Source organism: Microcebus murinus, chromosome 3 (assembly GCF_040939455.1).
Source record: "Microcebus murinus isolate Inina chromosome 3, M.murinus_Inina_mat1.0, whole genome shotgun sequence".
In the NCBI taxonomy this organism is placed as follows: domain Eukaryota; kingdom Metazoa; phylum Chordata; class Mammalia; order Primates; family Cheirogaleidae; genus Microcebus; species Microcebus murinus.
In genome coordinates this window covers 76,521,576-76,542,089 of record NC_134106.1, presented here as the reverse complement: position 1 = coordinate 76,542,089, position 20,514 = coordinate 76,521,576, and the positions used below count along the sequence as shown (strand labels likewise).

Below are 20,514 nucleotides of genomic sequence, written 5' to 3'. Positions count from 1 at the left end.
CTGACATATCCAAAGTCCCAATTCTTCTTTTTCATGCAGTCTAGTCAAGTGTGATATCTAGAGCCATGAGAAGAAGAAAGCCATTTCCCCCATAGTCCCTGCTCCCAGGATGGCGGAACTTAGTCAGCGACTATTGTAAAAATCCGGGATGTCTGGGAGCTGTATATTCAGTAGAGAAAAATTTTCTTCACTTAACCAATAATGGCAAAATTTGTGTTCTCTCAATTATATTATTCATGGAGAAAAACAGAGTGAGAGGGCTCTAGTGGAGGAGATTGACAGGGCAGGAGTATTGAACCTACCATTTTACAGTTCAGCTACCTGCTAGGGTCCTCTTGGGCCCCAGTTCTCTAGGTAGTTGCCACTTTGGGTTTCATGCTTTTACTATTGCCTCTGTGGCTGATTGATGCATCTGGAGGTTAGGATAAGGGAGGAGGAGGTGGGACTGGCTGATGGGCCTGGACCACTTCTGGATTCTAGGTAGGCTGATGTGCAGTGAGGTCATTTGACTTTGAGACAAACTGTGCTGTTATTTACAGGTGTCAGTGATGGAGTACGTCACTGCAATTGTCTGCCTTGGGTTTCCTCTGCTTACCGTGGATGGCCCCAGAGGGGTAAGAATGAGGCGAAGCTGATTGCTTGGGTCATTGGCAGCGGGAGTGAGGGTGTGCGTGCGTCCTCCAAGCTGGTGTTGAGGTAGACTGCAGCTGCACAGCTGACTCTCCTGAGTGCAGTTTCCAGGTCAGTGCTTCATGAGTATGAACTAGCTGATTCTGAAACCTGTACATCTTTTAGGATGTGGATGATCCCCTCTTGGATATGAAGACTCCAGTCCTCTTTGTCATTGGTCAGAATTCCCTGCAGTGTCACCCTGAAGCCATGGAGGACTTCCGGGAGAAGATTCGGGCTGAGAACAGCTTGGTGGTGGTTGGGGGAGCTGACGATAATCTCAGGTAGGTAGGTTCCATAGAGCTGCGAGAACCATGTTAGCAATGTAAGTAGATGAATCTGGTTCGGTTAAAAGTGGACATTTAAAAAAAATTTTTTTTTTTTTTTGCTTCTTTAATTTCAGATTTATAAAAAGTTACAGGACTAGTACAAAAATATTCCCATATACCCTTCATCTGAATTTTCCAAATGTTATTAATAATATCTTGTATAACAAGTAAAATTCTCAAAATCAGGAAATTAATGTTGATACGATACTATTATCTACAGACTCAAATTTGATGATTTGTCTATAATGTCTTTTTTCTGGTCCAGGATCATGTTGCATTTAGTGGCCATGTCCTCTCAGTCTCCTTTAATTTGATAGAGTTCCTTAGTCTGTCTTTATCTTTCATGACCTTGACATTTTTGAAGACTGTTGGCCAGTTATTTTGTAGACTGCCCCTCAGTTTAGGTTTCTGACATTTTCTTATGATTACATTGAGAATATGCATTTTTGGCAGGAATGCCATGGAGGGCATGTGCCCTTCTCAGTGTATCCTGTCAGAGGATACACGATGTAGATTTGTTTTATCATTGCTGCTGATAACCTTGATCACATGGTTACGGTAGGTTCTGCCAGGTTCTCCATGTCAAGTGACTATTTTTCCTTTTCTAATTAATTGTTATTTTGAGAGGAGAAGATAGTTTGAGATTTTGTAAATATACTCCTTTTTATTATACTTTCTCTGGGGTAGCCATTTTTGAAAATTGTATTCCTTACTGAGGATCAATGTGAACATGGATGATATTTATATTAAGCATCCTTTGATGTATTTTGGAGATAAACACAGCCAAAGTTTGGAAAGATTTTTAGGAAGGTAATCTGGGTCATTGAGATGACCACTCTTAAGGTTAGGGCTTACAGGGCCTTTAGTTACATTTGCATGAAATGTACTGAAAAAGAGGTTGTGTCATTTATTTGTCCTCATTTTTAAATACTCTCAATCTTTTTTTTTTTTTTTTTTTTTTTTGAGACAGAGTCTCACGTTGTTGCCCAGGCTAGAGTGAGTACCGTGGTATCAGCCTAGCTCACAGCAACCTCAAACTCCTGGGCTCAAGTAATCCTGCTGCGTCAGCTTTCCGAGTAGCTGGGACTGCAGGCATGCGCCACCATGCCCAGCTAATTTTTTCTATATATATTAGTTGGCCAATTAATTTCTTTCTATTTATAGTAGAGAGGGGGTCTCGCTCTTGCTCAGGTTGGTTTCGAACTCCTGAACTCAAACAATCTGCCTGCCTCAGCCTCCCAGAGTACTAGGATTACAGGCGTGAGCCACCACGCCCGGCCTAAATACTCTCAGTCTTAGAGATTAATTTCAGTTACATGTTTTAACTACAGAGCTTAGAGCATGTACCTGCTCCCAGCTGTCTTTCAGTTTCCTACTCAGAAATGTTTTAGAAGAGTCAGCTTCTTAGGAGTTTAGTTTCCAGTCTTTTGATAACCCAAGGTAATGTTTTCATGTAAATACATTGTTTTTCTTGGTAATTCAAACACTCTGTCTGCAGGAGAATGGACCGTGTGTGCTGAGTAGTTATGAGGGAGTGGGAAGCTGTTAGAATGCAGTTACTGAGAGTTAGATTGTAAGGCTGCTGAGACATGTTTGCATGGTGGAAGAGCACTGGACTGAGAATTGGGAGACCTCAGTTATTCTTAACCGCCTTGCTAAGAAGCTTGGCTAAATTGCTTAACTTCTGTGACTCACTGTCCTCATTTATAAAATGACGGTGGTACACAAGATCAGAAACCAACCATCAGTAAATTGGGATGTCAGAATCTGGAAGCTCATAATGAATGCTGTTCTCTGTCCTGTCACATGGTCCCCTGGTTCTTTCTTTGCCAGGACCCCCACTTGGAAGCCAGGGGTTTTAATGCTACATTTCAGAGACAGGAATGCAGCTGGTCACTTTCTCTTATCCCTTTAGAACCAACCTATGACCACCTTTCCTCCTCTCCTACTGACTCAGTTCAGCAGCACCCAGTAATCTCAGAGTTTGGGACCATGTTGAGGGACCTCTAGATGAGGTTTAGCAATCTGGATAGAATTAATCTATTAAGCCATAGGTATAGGACTTCTGGAGTGGCAGTCCAGGGCACCGTGCTTGGTTTCTTTACATGTTATTTTGCTTAATCTCTACAAACTCATGAATGAGGTGTTATTATTCCACATTTTGCAAATGTGGGAACAGGTTCAGAGAGGTTATCTTACCTGCCTGAGGGCTAACATAGTTTTCCTTTCTCGGCCTAGAAAATAACCAACACAGAAAATAAATTTATCCTTATTTCCATAAGATGCCATGGAATGTTTAAGAAGTAACCATTTCCTCTTTTTCATCTTTTAGAATAAGCAAAGCAAAGAAGAAATCAGAAGGGTTGACTCAGAGCATGGTGGACAGATGTATTCAGGTAAACAGTTGTTTTGTATGTTTTTCTCAGCTAAGTTTTCCTTTCTTATAGCTTTTTAGGTTTGGTCTTGTTGGCAGGAGCCTCTTGGGCTCTGAAGGGTGAGGGCATATCCGCTGGGGCCTCTGATAGGCCTCCATCATAAGCAAAGAAAAGGGAAAAGAGGGAGAAAAGGAGAGTGGTGAATGAACATATGAGTGAAGTATCAGGAGAGAAGGGTCTATTCGAATAGTGGTGGAGTGTGCCCACCTCAGAGCGCCCCTCAGCTAGGCACCTTCTGGTCTTCTCAAACCATAGCTACTCAGATGCCAGGCCTGGTGTGAGTGGGGAAGGACTGGCACATCTGGATGACAGAGCCAAGGAAGAATCGACTGTAGTGTGAAACTCTCTGAGAAGTTCCTGGTCTCCAAACAAGGACTAATTGGCCTTGGCTCTCCCTACACTAGGATGAGATTGTGGACTTCCTCACTGGAGTGCTCACTCGCACTGAGGGTCACGTGGGCTCGGAGCCTCGGGACCAGGATGCTGAGAAGAAGAAGAAGCCCCGTGATGCAGCCCGCAGAGACCTGGCCTTTGAAGTCCCTGAGCGGGGCAGTCGACCTGCCTCCCCAGCTGCCAAGCTGCCTGCCTCACCCTCGGGCTCGGAGGTAGAGCAAGCAGGGAGAGGGAGCACTTTTGCTGAGGAGTCAGGACAGCAGAGTTGGTTCTGTAGCTTCCTGGGGGTGTCTGTCTGCCCTGTCAGTGCTGTAGGCCTGTGAGTTCCTATGAGGGGAGTTCCAGGAGGGCAGGCTGACTGAGTCAGATCCTTATGGCATTGGCTGTCTCTTGGCTTTGTCATCCTACTCAGGATCTCTCCAGTGTGTCCAGCAGCCCTACCTCGAGTCCCAAGACTAAAGTGACCACAGTGACCTCTGCCCAGAAGTCCAGTCAGATTGGGAGCTCTCAGCTGCTAAAGAGACATGTACAGCGGACAGAAGCTGTGCTGACCCACAAACAAGCCCAAGGTATAGGCACCTGGTAGTGATCCCTCTTGGGTTCTGTCTTCTGAAGTTAATGTCATGTGACGGTTGAAAAGTGTTAGCATCTGCATATTTTTCCAGGGGAATATGAGAGGCACCCCTTTCCTACATTTCTGTCTAGGCAAAATTAGGTTAAAATGAATTCTAAGAGCTATATATTAGTGGGGTTTTGTGGGCACTAGTTAGAGCTTTGCCTTGGTGTTCTGGGGAAGTTAGGCTTTGTGAACATGTATATTGGCCTAAACTTTTTTCTACCTAATAATTGGAGAAGCTACGTCGTCTTTTGTTCCAAGCCTCACTAGCCAGTCCTGCAGTATGGAGTTAACTAATCATGTATGCTGGGTGGTTGGTTTTACTCATCAAATTCTAGGGCAACTCAACTGGCATCGTGCCCTTTCTTTGTTTTGTCCTTAAAGAGGTAAGATTCGCACACTGAGACCTTCAGCAAAGTTTATCAGGGTTCTCTGCAGATAGGTTTTAGATAAGGCTGGGAATTATTTTTATGATTGAAATTAAAGTTTGGAGAGCTGTGAGTTCTGTGTAAGGAGCTACAGAAAAGGGAGGTTTCAGTGGATAGGGGAAGAAGGAACAGTAGCTCTGCCTCCACTTTGATCCACTTAGGTGGGCTTGAGGTATGGCCTCTTGGGCATCAGTGTTTGATGATGCATCTAGGAGCATGTGTCATCTGAGGTTCTGAGGGGCATAGGAGTGCCTGGGAAGAACCAGCAGCTATAGTTGGCTATTGACCAGAGAGATGCAAGAGGGGATAGGAAGCTGATCGGCTCACTTCCCTTGTGTTTGTTTTAGTGGAGCCAAAGGATCAGAACTTAAACCTAGGCCCCTTGTGAGCAGAAGTGTGAGTGAATGGATGAAGGTAAAAAAAAAAAAAAAAAAAAAAGAGGCCAGGCACCTAGGGCTTGCATGGATTCTGTGGTCATGGATCTTCTTGAATTGTGGCCAGTGCCATGTTCTGTGTGAACAATGTGCCCTTAGGCTGCTGATGAAGACAGAGCTGGTGGTCTGCTCTGCTTCTGTAGGGGGTAGTTAGTTGAGAATCTAAGGAGTTCTAGAAGGCTGATTGGTGAACTGCGTTTGAAACAGGACCTAGTGGGTGAGAGCTGCCTTAGAACCCTGGCTTGAGCAGAGCTGATGGGCAAGCAGGGAACAATAGCAACTAACATAAATAAAGCCTTGCTACGTGCCACGCCCTCTTCTTGGCACCTGACTTGCTGTAGTTTGTTGAATCTTGGCCACAGCCCCGTGAGGCAGGTCCAGATTATCATCTTCAATCTATAGGTGATTCTGCAGAGCTCCTGCATGGCAGAGTCAGGTTCCCATGCAATAACTTTAGACAGAGCCTCCGTTGACCATTTTCTATACCTTTTTCATCTTTTTCTTAATACCTCTGCTTTTCTCCTTTCTCTGGCTGGCTATGATTCTGTAATTCTTTCTGATTCATTCCAGCACAGTTTGCTGCTTTTCTGAAACAAAATATGCTGGTGAGGAAAGCTCTTCCTCCTGGCACCTCCTCCTGTCTCTTTGGTGAGTATTGTTCTTTCTCTCGCCTCTTTGTCCTCTGCATTCTGCTTTTCTCCACCTCCCTCTTATTTCTGTCCCATATCTGCTTCTCATCTGTCACAGTTTGGTTTCCTCCTCTTCTTTTCTTTCTGCCTTTTTCTATCTTCTGATTCTTTTTTTTTTTCTGTCTCTTTTGGCTTACTCTGTAGTCTTTGCTTCTTCTCTGTTCTTTCTGTTTGCTTTTCATGATGTTTTTCTTGTTTTGTCTTAGTGTGGTTCTTGGCTCTGCTTCTCCTTTGTGTGTCTGTGGCTTATTGCCTGTGAGCCTGCATTTCCTTTTGTGTTTTTCTCCCTGTCTGTTTTTGTTTTTCATCCTGGCAGCTGCAAGCCCACCAGCCGCTTATCAGCATAAATCCTGTAACTCCTTTCCCTTCCACCATCTTCCTACTCTGATTTTAGCCTGTACATTTCTCCCCTAAGCAGTCCATCCAGCCAGCTATGCCCTGACTGTGGCCCCATGTCAGGACCGCTCCTCCACCCTCATGTGGCTGCTGCCTTCCTCCCCATCCCTGCTCCTGCTTGCCTGTACTACAAAGAGGGGCTGGGCTGGACTTGTGGACTTAAAGAGGGGGGAATCTATGAGGGAGCCTGAAGGATAACTTAAGAGTCCCAAAGGCTTGGCTGTATGCACGATGAGTCTGTTTGATTCAGTAGAGGGGGAAGCCCACATGTGAACAGATGGCTTTTCTCTGTGTTGGTACAAACAACCTGGGGACTAGGTTGTGACATGGGCCACTGTTGCCCTGTTACCTGGGCTAAGATGCTCCCTCACCTGGTAATTACTAAAAGCCTGCTTTCACTCCTGGTGGTAGTCCTTGTCATTGCCTCCATTTGGCAAGTGGACCTTCAACAAAGGGCAATGTGGGACTTTGGAGAACCTCGTGAAAAACTCTCTGAACCTCGTGAAAAACTCTCTGTTTTAGAGAGGACTAGATGAGCTGCTCCTCCATGGGTTTTTCATAGAATGTTTAATGCCCTCAGCTTTGTGGTGATGTGTGTAAGACTTAAAACAGGAAAATGATCACATTCTTTGAGTCTGAGAAGGACTGTTTAGATCTACTGTGGTGAGTCCTCTGTTTTTGTTATTGTTGTTAACCTTTGCTAGGCAGGGTCAGGGTGACTTTTGTCTTTTTATTCCTACCAACTCAGGGCCCCTTCCCTTCTGACTCCAGGGCAGGGTGAGGGATGGGCATAGAGCTGTGTTCTGAGAAGGCACAGTTAGGTTCACTGTGGGCAGGGCCTGAGGGGGGTGGGCTTAAAGCATGGGTGGTCTCTTTGAAGTGTGGCCCTGTACTTGGGGTGTTTTTGCCATGTGTTCTCACACATGGCTGTGCACATGCTGGTGTCTGGCAGTATCTATTGGGCTGTTTTGGATCATGGAGGATCTCACCTCAGCTTCATCTCTTAGTTCCCATTTCATCGGAACCAACAGAGGAAGCAGAGAAAGAGGATCTTAGGGTCCAGCTGAAGCGGCATCATCCCTCAAGTCCTCTTCCTGGCAGTAAGACCTCCAAGCGACCGAAGATCAAGGTGTCCCTTATCTCCCAAGGGGAAACAGCTGGAGGGCCTTGTGCTCCTTCCCAAGGAGGAGCTCCAGAAGGTGAGTTTCTCTTGGCATGTTTAGATAAGGACCGACCGAGCTCTCCTGGGGTACACAGCATTGCCCCCTTGGTGGCTACCAGCCCACGGCTCAGCCTCTGCCTGTGAGAGGTGCCCAAAGCAAAGAAGGCACAAGGTCACATACATGGGCAAGGTGGCCAGTGCCCTCACCTGAATGAGGACCAGTGAGGCAAAATATGAGAGGAAACTGTTGAGTCATTCAAAGCATCATATATTTTGTTCTTTTTTTGGGGGAGGGGTTTAGTTAAAGCTAATAAAATATTCCAGAAAGTTTAGAAAATAGAAGAGAAAAAATAACCCCAGCCCTACTCTAACGTGGTTCTTTTTTCATCCTCCAATTTTTGTCCATAATCTCTTACATTTAGCCTGAGTTGTGGAACCTGGAAAGGTAGGGGCCAGAGAGGACTAACCAGTGGCCTTGGGGTTTTCTCTCTTGCAGCGGCAGGTGGGAAACCCATCACCATGACACTGGGGCAGGCTTCTGCAGCGGCCAAGGAGCTCACAGGACTTCTTACCACAGCCAGGTGAGTCTGTTTAAGTGTTTCCTGGCTCTTACTCTAAGGCCTGAGATCTTTACTTTAGGCCTGACTTGTAGAAGGACTAGAGGCCAGGTTCGGAAGGCAGGGCAAAGAAACTGAAGGTTCTAGCCTTGTGTCCACTGCTGAAAGCCTTGCTGGGCCCCACTCTTGACCTTCCCTGTATTGCTGCCCTCTGGCCTTTGGATGATGGTGCTCTTTTCTATGTCTCTAGGTCGAGTGCTTCTGAAGGTGGAGTCTCAGCCAGCCCAGCCCCTTCAGTGGTGGCAAGCAGCACTGCGCCCAGTGCTTTGCACACCATCCAGAGCCGCTTGGTGGCCACCTCTCCTGGTAACTCCCTCCCAGGTATCTTGTGGCCCAGCTTTCTTCCCTCCCAACAGAGTCTTTTTGTTCTTGTGCTAGAGGGGGAATCCTAGGAAAGCATCCTTGGAGCTAAAGGCTGTGCCTCTGGGTCTTAGAGTGGTCATAGAGGCTTGATGTGAAGCTGGAACTAGCTTGAATGGGGGCATTCCTTGGACTTTATAGTGAACAAACCTCCCAGTCTGCAGGGAAGGGAAGGGGAAATAGCTGATAGGAGATGTGGGTACAGTCTTTCCTCTGTATCCACAGGGGATTGGTTCTAGGACCGCCCACCAATACCAAAATACACAGATGCTCAAGTCTCTTATATAAAATGGCATCGTGTAGTTGGCCCTCTGTATCTACTGTTTCCATAGCTGCAGGTTTCTGTGTGTGGTGGGTTGAATCTGTGGATATGAAGCCCACAGATATCAGAGGGCCAACTGTATTGTGTTCCATTTTGATGTTTAAACACATATATAACTGAATAAAACTGAAAATGGTGCTATCCTGGGCATTAGCAGCACGAGACATTTTCCTGCCTATATTTTATCCAACCCCCCACTCTACATTGAAAGGCTACTTGCCTGAGCCCAGTAGGGCTGAGGCATTGCAGACACACCTCTCCGTCTAGAGGGCCTTCCTCTTTGCTTTGAGCCATCAGACTGTGTAAGGTGAAGCCTAAGTTAGATATTTGGAATTCTTCTGGCTTAAAAAGTCCTTCCTCCCTGGAAAGAAAGGGAATTTAGATTTCTCAAAACTGTGGTGGTTTGGAGCAGGTTGGAATGTGCAGAGTGAATCCAAGGCAGTGTCTGGCATAGTACCTCTCTTCATGTGGCATCCAGCATGCGCACTCCTGCCTCCGGAGACCTTCCTGGCATCTTTCTGAGGGCAGGGGAATGTCCAAGAGCAAAAGCATTGGTGTTTTAGTTGGTAGTGAAGGTGGGTGAGTGTGGCTGTTCTTGGGATACTTGCAAGTGATTGAGCCTGTGCCAATGCCTATTATGTCCTCTCCTAGGGGCCACATCAGCCAGCAGCCTCCTCCAAGGCCTCAGCTTCAGCTTGCAGGATATCAGCAGCAAGAGCTCTGGCCTCCCAGCAAATTCTTCCCCAGGGCCAGTCCCACAGGTGCACATCTGATATCCACTGGGCTGGGCAGGTGTGGGGACAAGGCCTTCTCAGTTTAGTTGGTTTTGGCAGGGATACTGGGTCTGGAGTAAGTGGGTCAAGGACACACAACCTTCTAACTATTAATACATAGCCAGGAGCTGCGAAAGGTTAAGGTCCATCACTTACTTTGTGACCGTGGGCAAGTTTCTTGACCTCTCTGTTTCCTTGTCTGTAAAATGAAGTAATAATAGGATTTCCCTCATAGATTTGTCTTATGGATTAAATAAGATAATGTATACAAAATGCCTGGAAAAGTACCTTGCATGTAGTAGGCACTCAAAACATGTTAGCCTTTAATATTATGCTGTGGGCCCTCCAAACTCGAATGTTGCTGTTGGGCGACAGCTTCTGATCACCTGGGCTTGTGTGTCCCACAGGCCACCAGTGTGAAGTTGCCCACCCCCATGCAGAGCCTGGGTGCCATCACCACGGGCACCAGCACCATTGTCCGTACCATTCCTGTGGCCACCACTCTCTCCTCCTTGGGTGCCACTCCTGGTGGGAAGCCCACAGCCATCCACCAGCTGCTGACCAATGGGGGCCTCGCTAAGTTGGCAAGCAGCCTCCCTGGCCTGGCTCAGATCTCTAACCAAGCATCAGGTGAGTCTCTCATGAGAACTGTGGGGACTCCCAAATCTGGGATCATCCCCTAGGACCTTCCCATCTCACATGGGCAAGGTATGATGTTGAACCCAACCACACAGGGTCCTGACATTGACCCTGGATTCAGCTATGTGGACCCCATGCCCCAGAGAGGTCGAGAGAACACAGGCTGTTTCCTATTGCCTTTCAGATTGACTGATAGGGCATAGATGGCCCAGCTGGGGAGGAGGCCGAGGGAGTGTGTTATGTGGGGAAGAAACTCTCCAGGAAAGGAAAGCCTCAGCAGAAAGTAGAGGCTGTAACCCCAAAACACTCCTTCTCTGTCTCTCTCAGGCTTGAAGGTCCCCACCACTATTACTCTGACACTCCGTGGCCAGCCGAGCAGAATCACCACACTGAGCCCCATGGGCTCAGGAGCAGCCCCGTCTGAGGAGCCCACCTCCCAGGTGCTGCCCTCCAGCTCACAGGTGAGTCTGCCTGGAAAGATCAAGAACACTGGCTCCAATAATGAGAAGTTTGGGGCCAAGCGACCAGCTAACTGGAGGAGCTACCAATGCACTGGCCTTGTAGGCAAAACAGATTCAAATCTGGACTCTGGGGTTTGTAGCTTTTTAACTTTGAGCAAATCACAGACCTCTCTGAGTCTCCTCTTCTTTAATAGTCCCTGGATGTTGTGAGGATTAAATATGTTTACGTGTGTAACAGTGCCTGGTATTTAATGTTTTTGTTTACCTTCCCTCTCCTATCCTTTTTCCCTCCCATTTTTGGTTTCATCATTTAGAGGCTGTGAGTAGAGGCTAGGTGGCTAATATTCTTTTTCTTTGACTAAAGGCTTTCTAGCACTGTGCCTTCCCAGATCTTAGTGTTCGTTGCTGTCTTTTTAGGGCACAGCTAGGTTTTTATAGCTCTTACCCAGAAAGTCACCATTAGTTCCTCTGAGCTGAATCTGATTTCCATTGTGACCTTTTTAAGTAAAATGTTTCTAATCTTAAACTAATTCTCTGAGGAGCCACCCAAAGATCAGGAGTTAAGCAAAAAAATAAAATAAGTTTGAGTCCAGGTATTTTTAATTTTTATTTTTTGAGACATTCTCACTCTGCCACCCTGGCTAGAGTACAGTGGCATCATCATAGCTCACTGCAACCTCAAATTTCTGGGTTAAAGTCATCCTCTTGCCTCATCCTCCCAAGTAGCTGGGACTATAGACGTGCACCACTGTGCCCTGCAAATTTTTTCTATTTTTGGTAGAGACGGGGTCTCGCTCTTGCTCAGGCTGCTCTTGAACTCCTGACCTCAAGTGATCCTCCCGTCTCAGCCTCCCAGAGTGCTAGGATTATAAGGCATGAGACACTGTGCCCAGCCTTGAGTGTACTTTCCTTCAATATCCACTGTTCAGCCAAGACCTTTGTGTGTGTTGGCAGGGTGCTGTGCAGGCTGCATGACTGAAGACCTGGCCCAGCCCTGTCTTTATCACCACACCAGCCCACCTGGGAACTGGGGTGCTAGGTACTACTGGCAGGTGACAGTTTCTGAGCCATTCCAGAAGCTCTTCTGTCTCTTCATCTTTCCTCTTAGGGGAAAATACTGCACAGAGATCGGCTCCTGACATTCATTGGGATCATAGCTAATCCTTTTTACAGAGGGGTGGAAGTGTTATTATTTTTTTATTTTAGTCCTTATTTTAGTCCTTTATAAAAGCAATTATGCTTATTTTAAATAATTCAAACATAGAAATAATATAATTTAGAAAGTGAAATTTTCCCATGATGCTACTCCCACAGATGATATTCGCTGTTAATAGCAATAGCTTGATATGGATTCTTCCAGATTTGTGTTTCTATACAAAGTACATTATTTTATTTATTTTGGGCAAAAAATGGTATCACAGAATATGAACTGCATTGTAGCTAGCCTTTGTTTATAAGCCATGTTGTGGCATATTTCCCTGTCAGTTATGTAGAGACCCTATCTTTTGCTTGAGAGGCTGGCTAGTCTTTCACTGGGTGGATGTGGGAACGTGTATTTCACTAACACTTACTGTTAGGTAGACAGTTATGTTTTGTTTTTTGATGTTGTAAATAATGCTGTGGTGAACACCCTTGTTGTTGATTTTTTGTACCTCTGGGAGCATTTCTTTTGGCTAAAGACCAATAAGTGGAGGATATGTGCATCTAATAGCTGGCTAGCTGTTAATTGCCCTTCAAAAAGTTTGCTAATTTACAAGTCTAGCCACAGTGATGAGAATATCTGTTTTCCTATCTTTGTTGTAGAAATCAGATTTTTTAATTTTGTCAATTTGATGGGTGAAAAATGAAAGTGTGTTTTATTTATTTATTTTTTTAAAGATCTTTTTTTTTTTTTATTTCGGCATATTATGGGGGTACAGATTTTAAGGTTTCAATAAATGCCCATTTCCCCCCCACCCCCCAAAAGTGAAAGTGTGTTTTAAATGTATATTTTTCTGATTACTTATGAGATTAAGTCTTTTATGAATTGCTTGTCTTATTCTTTATTTGATTTATAGCAGCTTTATATATTCAGGTGTTAATCCTTTATCTGTTATACAAGTTGCATATACTTTATTGTAGTCAGTGACTTGTCTTTTTTTTCTTGTTATTGAAGCATTGAGTGCCTTTAACTTTTTTGTTGTTTTTGCTTTCAATATATTTTATTTTGATGAAGTTACAAAAGTAGATGTCTTTTAACTTTTATTTCTGGATCTTTTTCATACAGACATTTAAAAAAATTTTTTTTTTGAAACGAGAGTCTCACTCTGTTGCCTGGGCTAGAGTGCTGTGGCGTCAGCCTAGCTCACAGCAACCTCAAACTCCTGGGCTGAAGTGATCCTTCTGCCTCAGCCTCCTGAGTAGCTGGGACTACAGGCACACGCCACCATGCCCAGCTAATTTTTTCCATATATTTTTAGTTGTCCAGCTAACTTATTTCTATTTTTTTAGTAGAGACGGGATATCAAACTCCTGAGCTCGAGTGATCCTCCTACCTCGGCCTCCCAGAGTGCTAGGATTACAGGTGTGAGCCACCATGCCTGGCCTAAAATTTTTATATAGCCTGTAATCCTACCACTCTGGAGATGTGGAAAAAATTAGCTGGGCATGGCGGAGTGTGCCTGTAGTCCCAGCTACTTGGGAGGCTGAGGCAGAAGGATTGTTTGAGCCCAGGAGTTTGAGGTTGCTGTGAGCTAGGCTGACGCCACAGCACTCTAGCCCGTGCAACAGAGTGAGAATCTGTCTCAAAAAAAAAAAAAAAGAATAAAATTTTTATGTAGTAAAATCTTCAAATATTTCCCTTTATGGCTCCAGGGATTTATGTCTTAAGAAAGCTAGTCCTACCACAAGAATATAATCTTTTCTCTATAATTTTAATTATGGACCGGGCATGGTGGTTCACACTTACAGTCCTAACACTCTGGGAGGCTGAGGCGGGAGGATTGCTTGAGCTCAGTTCAAGACCAGCCTGAGCAAGAGTGAGACCTTGTTTCTACTAAATATAGAAAAATTAGCTGGGCGTGGTGGCACATGCCTGTAGACACAGCTACTCAGGAGGCTGAGGCAGGAGGATTACTTGAGCTCAGGAGTTTGAGGTTGCAGTGAGCTACAATGACGCCAACACACTCTATTCAGGGCGACAGAGCAAGACTGTCTTCAAAAAAAAAAAAAATTAATTGTGGTAAAATATGCATAACATACAATTTACCATTTTAACCATGTCCAAGTACACAGTTCAGAACATTGAGCACATTCATGTCGTTGTACAACCATCCCCACTGTCTATCTCCAGAATTTTTCTGTCATCCTATACTGAAACTCTGTGTTTTCTTATAATGCTTTTTTTTGGGTTTCTTTTAGTTCCTTAGTCCTCTTGTAACTTACTTTTGCATACTAAGTAAGTGATGTAGGGATGAGTCCATTGAAATCCACTGCTCTCACATCCTAAATTACTGTGCCCACCTGGGCCCATTCTGTAGCCTGCATCTGTCTATTCCTATGCCTTATGTTATTATTTGATAATGCACATCCTCAAGGAAGTGTCAGTTCTTGTAGTTTGCTAAGATCGTCTTTATTTTTTTCCTTTCTCTTGATAAAAATAATGGGTTTAGAATTTTGTCCATTGCCCTTCTAAAATCAGACAAGATGAACAAGCATAAATATTTTCTTTTGGTTAAAATGATCAGTTACTTTCATAGGTTTTCTAATATCTGTCTGAATAACTGTCTGAATTACAGGTTCAATGGCTTTTTCAATGTGTCCTATTCTTTTTTACACATCCCTTAATTTATTTTTATTGTGCATACAAAGGAAACAAGACTCTACTAAAAGAAAGCAAAATGAAAAAAAGAAGCCAAGTGTTTTGAAGGAAAAGCTTGTCTATTTCTTCTATTAATATTTGCTCTTTGGTCTCTATGTTTATTAGTAAGATTGGCCTTTAGTTTTCTTCTTCAACTTCCAATTTTTGTCTGTGCTTTACTTGCTCAGGTGTATAAAAGTGGTGATTCAATCCTTGTAGAATGAGATGGGAAGTGTTTTATTTTTTTTCTCATACTCTAAAACAATTATATAATACAGAAATGATCGGTTCATTGATGGTTTGGTGGAAGTGACTGCAAAACCATTTGGGCCTGTTTTTAGCTGTCTTCACTTTTGCTGATGTCATATTGATGCACAACTAGAACACAGATCCCTGCCACAGGATAACTTCCTCCTATGTCAGGTGGTCTTCCTGGTCTTGCTGTGGCCTGGGGAGCTGGTTAGTGTTGAAGAGATAGTAGAATTAATTGAGAATCCTCCCTTTCCATGGCTAACTTGAAGCACATAGTAAAGACCAAGGTCTGGCCTTCTTTATACCTGATGTGGTTAACATGAGATTAGTTTTCATGTTAGAAAATGGGTGAGTAATTACTAGAAGGGATCTAGTGGTGATTCTTTTCTAACAGGCAAGGAGATGTTACCAGATTAAAGCTTGCTGACTAGAAAGCTTCTAATGGGGCCAAGCGTGGTGGCTCATGCCTGTAATCCTAGCATTCTGGGAGGCTAAGGCGGGCGGATTGCTCAAGGTCACGAGTTCGAAACCAGCCTGAACAAGAGCAAGACCCCGTCTTTACTATAAATAGAAAGAAAATAATTGGCCAACTAATATATAGAAAAAAAAAAATTAGCCGGGCATGGTGGCGCATGCCTGTAGTCCCAGCTACTCGGGAGGCTGAGGCAGCAGGATTGCTTGAGCCCAGGAGTTTGAGGTTGCTGTGAGCTAGGCTGATGCCACAGCACTCACTCTAGCCTGGGCAACAAAGCAAGACTCTGTCTCAAAAGAAAAAGAAAGCTTCTAATGGTTACCTCAGTGTTGAGACCACCAGACAGTGTATATTGAGGAAAATCGCTGGACTGTGTGGGTCAGGCCATCTGTTTTCAGCCAGCTGCGTAATCCTGGGCAAATCACCTAACCTCTCTGGGCTTTGGTTTTCTCATCTAGTCTAGTGAGGAAGTTAGCTTAAGTTAGTGACTGTTGTGGTGGGGATTAGTGGGGGCTCAGAATCTTCTCAGGCTTTGGGAACATGAATTTTTAAATGCTGAGAAACAAACTACCCATTTTTCAACATTTTTGAGGCAATTGGAAGTTTGAACACTGGATAGTTGTTGATATTAAGAAATTTTAACCTTATTACTTGTGATAATGGTATTACATTTAGAATTTTTTTTTTTTTTTGAGACAGAGTCTCCGTTTGTTGCCCAGGCTAGAGTGAGTACTGTGGCATCAGCCTAGCTCATAGCAACCTCAAACTCCTGGGCTCAAGCAATCCTTCTGCCTCAGCCTCCTGAGTAGCTGAGACTACAGGCATGTGTCACCATGCCCGGCTAATTTTTTCTCTATATATTAGTTGGCCAATTAATTTCTTTCTATTTATAGTAGAGATGGGGTCTTGCCCTTGCTCAGGCTGGTTTTGAACTCCAGCTAAATTTTTTTTCTATATATTTTTAGTCATCCAGCTAATTTCTTTCTATTTTTTAGTAGAGATGGGGTCTCGCTCTTGCTCAGGCTGGTCTCAAGCTCCTGAGCTCAAACAATCCACCCACTTTGGCCTCCCAGAGTGCTAGGATTATAGGTGTGAGCCACCATGCCCGGCCTAATTTTTAAATTTTTTGTAGAGACAGGGTCTCATTATTGCCCAGGCTGGTCTTGAGCTCCTGGGCTCAAGTGATCTCCCGCCTTGGCCTCCCAAAGTGCTGGGATTATAGGTATGAGCCACCATGCTTGGCAAGGATGGAATGAATTTAAAAAGAAAAAATATTGTATACACCAATTAGACTTCTTTAAGGTCTGTGCAAGCCATTAATTGTTTTGTTTCTGATGCTGATTATCATTTACTACATGTTTCCTTTATGGGAATGGACTATTGTGTGCTCCTTACAGCCAAGAAGCTTCAAGGAAGAAGGGGAGGGGAGGGATCGTGCTGTGTCCTGCATCAGAGTCCAGAAAATGGACTCCTTGCCTGTGGTGACAAGATCTCTTCTTCTCTTGTCATGCTGGCAGGTAGCACCTCCAGTTGTCCCTGAGTGAGCAGGCTCACTCTCAGATGCAGTCATAATCAGAACAGGGTGATCATCTGTGTACAGATGGGCCGGGAGAGCCCATGAGGTTCTGATTGTCAAACCCTTCCTCATTTCTTCCCTTGTGTGCCTTCCGTCTTCCCTCCTTTACTGCATTCTCAGAGACCTCTTAGGAGTTTCCCAAGGGTGAAATCTAGAAAAGGGGGGAAAGCCTTGGAGAAAAAAGGCACACCCTCTCTACTGTGCCTCCTTCCTAAGCTGCGGGCCTCAACAATTGATGGCATGCTCCACACCCCATGTGTCTAAGACCTAAAAAATTATATTGTCAGAACAATTGTGGAAATCTTCAGTTCTGTAGCACTTAATAACTCACTGTTTTCTTTTCTCTGCATTCCCTTCATGTCCTTGTATGTAATAAAAGCTGGCCCTTATAGTTAAACATATATTATACTGAGGTGGTTTATGTGGATTATTATGTCATTTAATCCTCACAACGACCCTGGGAAGTAGGTGCTGTCATCTGCATCTTACAGGAGGCTCAGAGAGCATAAGCCTTGCCCTAAAGTGGTAAGATGAGTCTCTGACCCTAGAGTTGATGTTTTTGTTAACCACTTGACAGCTAGAGCACATGTCCTTTTGTATCCAGTTTTTTCCCTATTGAGATTTACCTCTTTGGAATAAATTCTCAGGAGTGGGATGATGGGATTAGAGGGTCTGGATATGGTAACTTGGCAAAGCTTTGACCCTTGTTCACTACCTCTCCTGCCACAGCGCCTGCCCCCAGCACCCTGAAGATGCCGTGTGATATGTCCTCCTTACCAGGTTGGTGATGCCTGCCTCACGGTGGGCCCTGGACACATGCGTGGTCCTGCTGAGCTGTCCATGTGTCTGAAGACCTCTTTAAGACAGTCATTTTTGCCTCTCTGCCAACTTTCTTCAGGGGTTAGGCCTTTGGGTCTTCAGAGAAACCATGAGGTTAGGTGATACAGCGCCAGCAAAGGAAGCACCGTCCTCAAGGACCTGCAAGTCCGGCTCCAGAATCCCCAGCCTCCCCAGCAGACCTAGCTGTGCACGGATCGGAGTGCACTTCCTCCCCTGCTCAAGCTGAGGTTTAACGCTAGTGTCAGGGTTGGACTGAGTGCTACATTTATTGAAGGAGTTTCCTTTTGCAAGTCTGTGCTACTCCGTGTCCAGTTGAGAAGAGACGTCCACATGGCCTGGGGCTGCAGGAGTTAGGATTGAGAGCCTTTGCTAAGGACTGAGCTTGTCCTGGCTTGCTGGCTGGTGGCTCAGAGCCAAAAGGGATTGTTTTAGATATCACTGTTGGCTTCACTGAGCAGCCATAGGAGAGTATTCCCCATGCAACTCCCCATCAGAAACCACATCAGATACTGAGTAGCCTGCTGAGACTTGGGAACTTAGCGATTTTTGTGTTTTATGATGAAGGCAAAGAGAACGGGCTGTCATCTTTCAGCCCCTTCGGCTTACTGTAGATGTGGGAAGCCATGGTTGCCAGGAGGTGAAAGCTGGTCCCTTTCTTTGTTTTAGCATGCTTTGGGCAATTCCTACATCCAGAGAGTTTTCAGGTCCAGGTAGGCTGAAGAAGAGGCATGGAACAGCAACAGAAGTGGTTTAAAGGATGTGCCAGTAAGCCCTGTGGTGAAAACAGTTTGGGTTTGGGTCTCTGCATCTGGCACCTCAGGAACTGGTGATTCTGCTGGAGATGAGAAGAATTTGCCAAGTCAGAGGGAAGAAAGCTCAACACCTGAAAGTCCTGTCTCCAGTATCTGGAGGTGAAGTTGGGAAAACAAGCTACATAGTGTCTTGGTCTTCACAGGAAACTTAGGGCATCAGAATGACAAAGTTCTTGGTTCACTGTTTTTGTTTCTGAGAATTTTTGTCTTTTGACTTAGAGGTGGGAAGATTATTGGCAGTGACTGTACTATGCCAGGGCTATTGCTACTAGCCTGAGCCCTGTAGGTGGTAATCTCTGGAGAAGTGGTCACCAAAGATGGAGCTCTGAGCTTTCTCATTACCTCTTCACAACACTTGGTGCAAAGGTAGTTTTAGATTTATCTTGGAACTTATCCTCCAGAGCAGGCTTCCTTCCCTTCTATAATGTTTCCAGTCAAGGTGATACACAGGGCAACCCAAGTGTGATCTGCTTAGTGTCCTTTTCTATAGGCAGGGAGGGCCCACAACATGGCTCAAATTGTGGTCCATGGTCCTGACCCATGTTGCTGTGTGTATCTACACCAGACCCCTTGTGTTCAGTCCAGTCAGAGGTAGCCAGGAGGAAGCGCACAGTGTGCAGGAATTTCAGTTGCAGTCGGTCAGGAGGAGGCTGTGTGGTAGGAGTAGAGGGAGATCCTATACCAAACCTTCCCTCCCTGACCTGAAGAGCTGGTCTCAGCAGTAATTCACACAGAATTAGGCTACATTTTTGCATTAGCTGGTAAGTAACTTTCTGAAATTCAGGAGGTATTTCATAAATTTGAGGAAGGTATGAAATTTGAAAGAGGCATCCAGGATTTAAGAGTTTGATAGCTTTACAGATAGGATCATAACACACCAAAAGATCAGAGGACAGTAAGGCTGTATGAAGCTATGTGGAGCTTTTAGGAATCATTTAGGACAGACAGAAGGTCCTAAACAACCCATTCCTGACTTAGGAAAGCAGCCTAGACAACACTGGAGGGGCTGCTCCTGAAAGATGCTGGTCAGGTGTATGCTGGGGCCAAAAAGAAACTAAGAAATTGACCAGGCTTTGTGGTAAATCCTAGTGCACCTCCTGTGAATGACTTCCTAAGGCTTGGGCTATACACCTTGAAGAACTCCAGAACTGTGGAGAAGGGAGCTGCGAGAACATTGGTGGTTCTGCACCTTGAGGGACAGGCGAACAGGGGAAGTGGTTGAAGTTTATCAAGTCATGTTCCCCAATTCCCTTCTCAAACCACACTTCTTGAAATGAAAAAGGAAGCTTTACCTATCTCATAGCAGAACTGGAATCTATAACCTCAGAAGGTGATTTTATTGGTGAAAATGTAGAAGTATCAAGAAGGCCATACATTCTTGGATGACAGATGCATGTTGATGCCTTATGGAAGATATCCCTGGGCTTTGAGAAGAGGTTACTGAGGAAGATCTTTCTGCTCTTGGTCCCAGCGCTAGAACAATCTTGGGATGGATGGGGTTATAGAGCTGAGCCCTTACGGCAGTTCTGTTCTTACCGTTAGCAAAAACAATTAAAAAAAGCCAAAAAACCACCTTTGGATTGCTTACCTTGTTTTCAGTTGACTTCTCATGTGTATTCTGGGGCAATGAAGTGGGCACAGAAAATATACCTGAGATATGCTAGTGATCATCTCACTGATGCCAGGTAGTATGAGGTGGGTACTGTAATTCCCTTTTTACAGGTGAGGAAACTGAGGCACAGAGAAGTCACACAGCTGGAAGAGGCAGAAGCAGGACTGGAACCCAGGCAGCCTGATATCAGAGTCTGTTCTACTCTGCACTGTTCTGGGGTTCTGAGATGAGAGACCGTAAGTGGAGATTAGCCCAGGAGGTGAGGAGAGGGTGGCTTGGCCTACATATGACCCCTTTCAGTTTACTTCCCACCAGGCCAAGAGTGAATGATGCTGCTAAGGTGGGGCTCTTGGCTGGGCCTGAGTCAGGAGGTGGCGTCCCTTACCCTT

General features: G+C 44.9%; 1 protein-coding gene across 7 annotated transcripts in view; it reads left to right on the top strand.

The window, feature by feature from the left end:
* The window catches only part of KANSL3 (KAT8 regulatory NSL complex subunit 3), a 44,076-nt gene extending 23,991 nt beyond the window's left edge, over positions 1–20,085 (top strand). For 2 of the 7 annotated variants that reach the window (XM_012786920.2, XM_012786921.3), the window contains exons 10-21: positions 540–614; positions 796–953; positions 3,331–3,394; positions 3,838–4,038; positions 4,239–4,395; positions 5,875–5,952; positions 7,397–7,588; positions 8,048–8,132; positions 8,359–8,489; positions 9,502–9,611; positions 10,031–10,253; positions 10,590–12,988. In XM_012786920.2, the coding sequence (XP_012642374.1) occupies positions 540–614; positions 796–953; positions 3,331–3,394; positions 3,838–4,038; positions 4,239–4,395; positions 5,875–5,952; positions 7,397–7,588; positions 8,048–8,132; positions 8,359–8,489; positions 9,502–9,611; positions 10,031–10,253; positions 10,590–10,933 (1,818 nt within the window). In that variant the 3' untranslated portion in view covers positions 10,934–12,988. Of the gene's footprint in view, positions 1–539; positions 615–795; positions 954–3,330; positions 3,395–3,837; positions 4,039–4,238; positions 4,396–5,874; positions 5,953–7,396; positions 7,589–8,047; positions 8,133–8,358; positions 8,490–9,501; positions 9,612–10,030; positions 10,254–10,589; positions 12,998–17,590 lie in introns of those variants that run through there. The other 5 variants (XM_012786925.3, XM_012786926.3, XM_076000996.1 and 2 more) reach the window with 5 other exon arrangements.
* Positions 20,086–20,514: the final 429 nt, after the last annotated feature.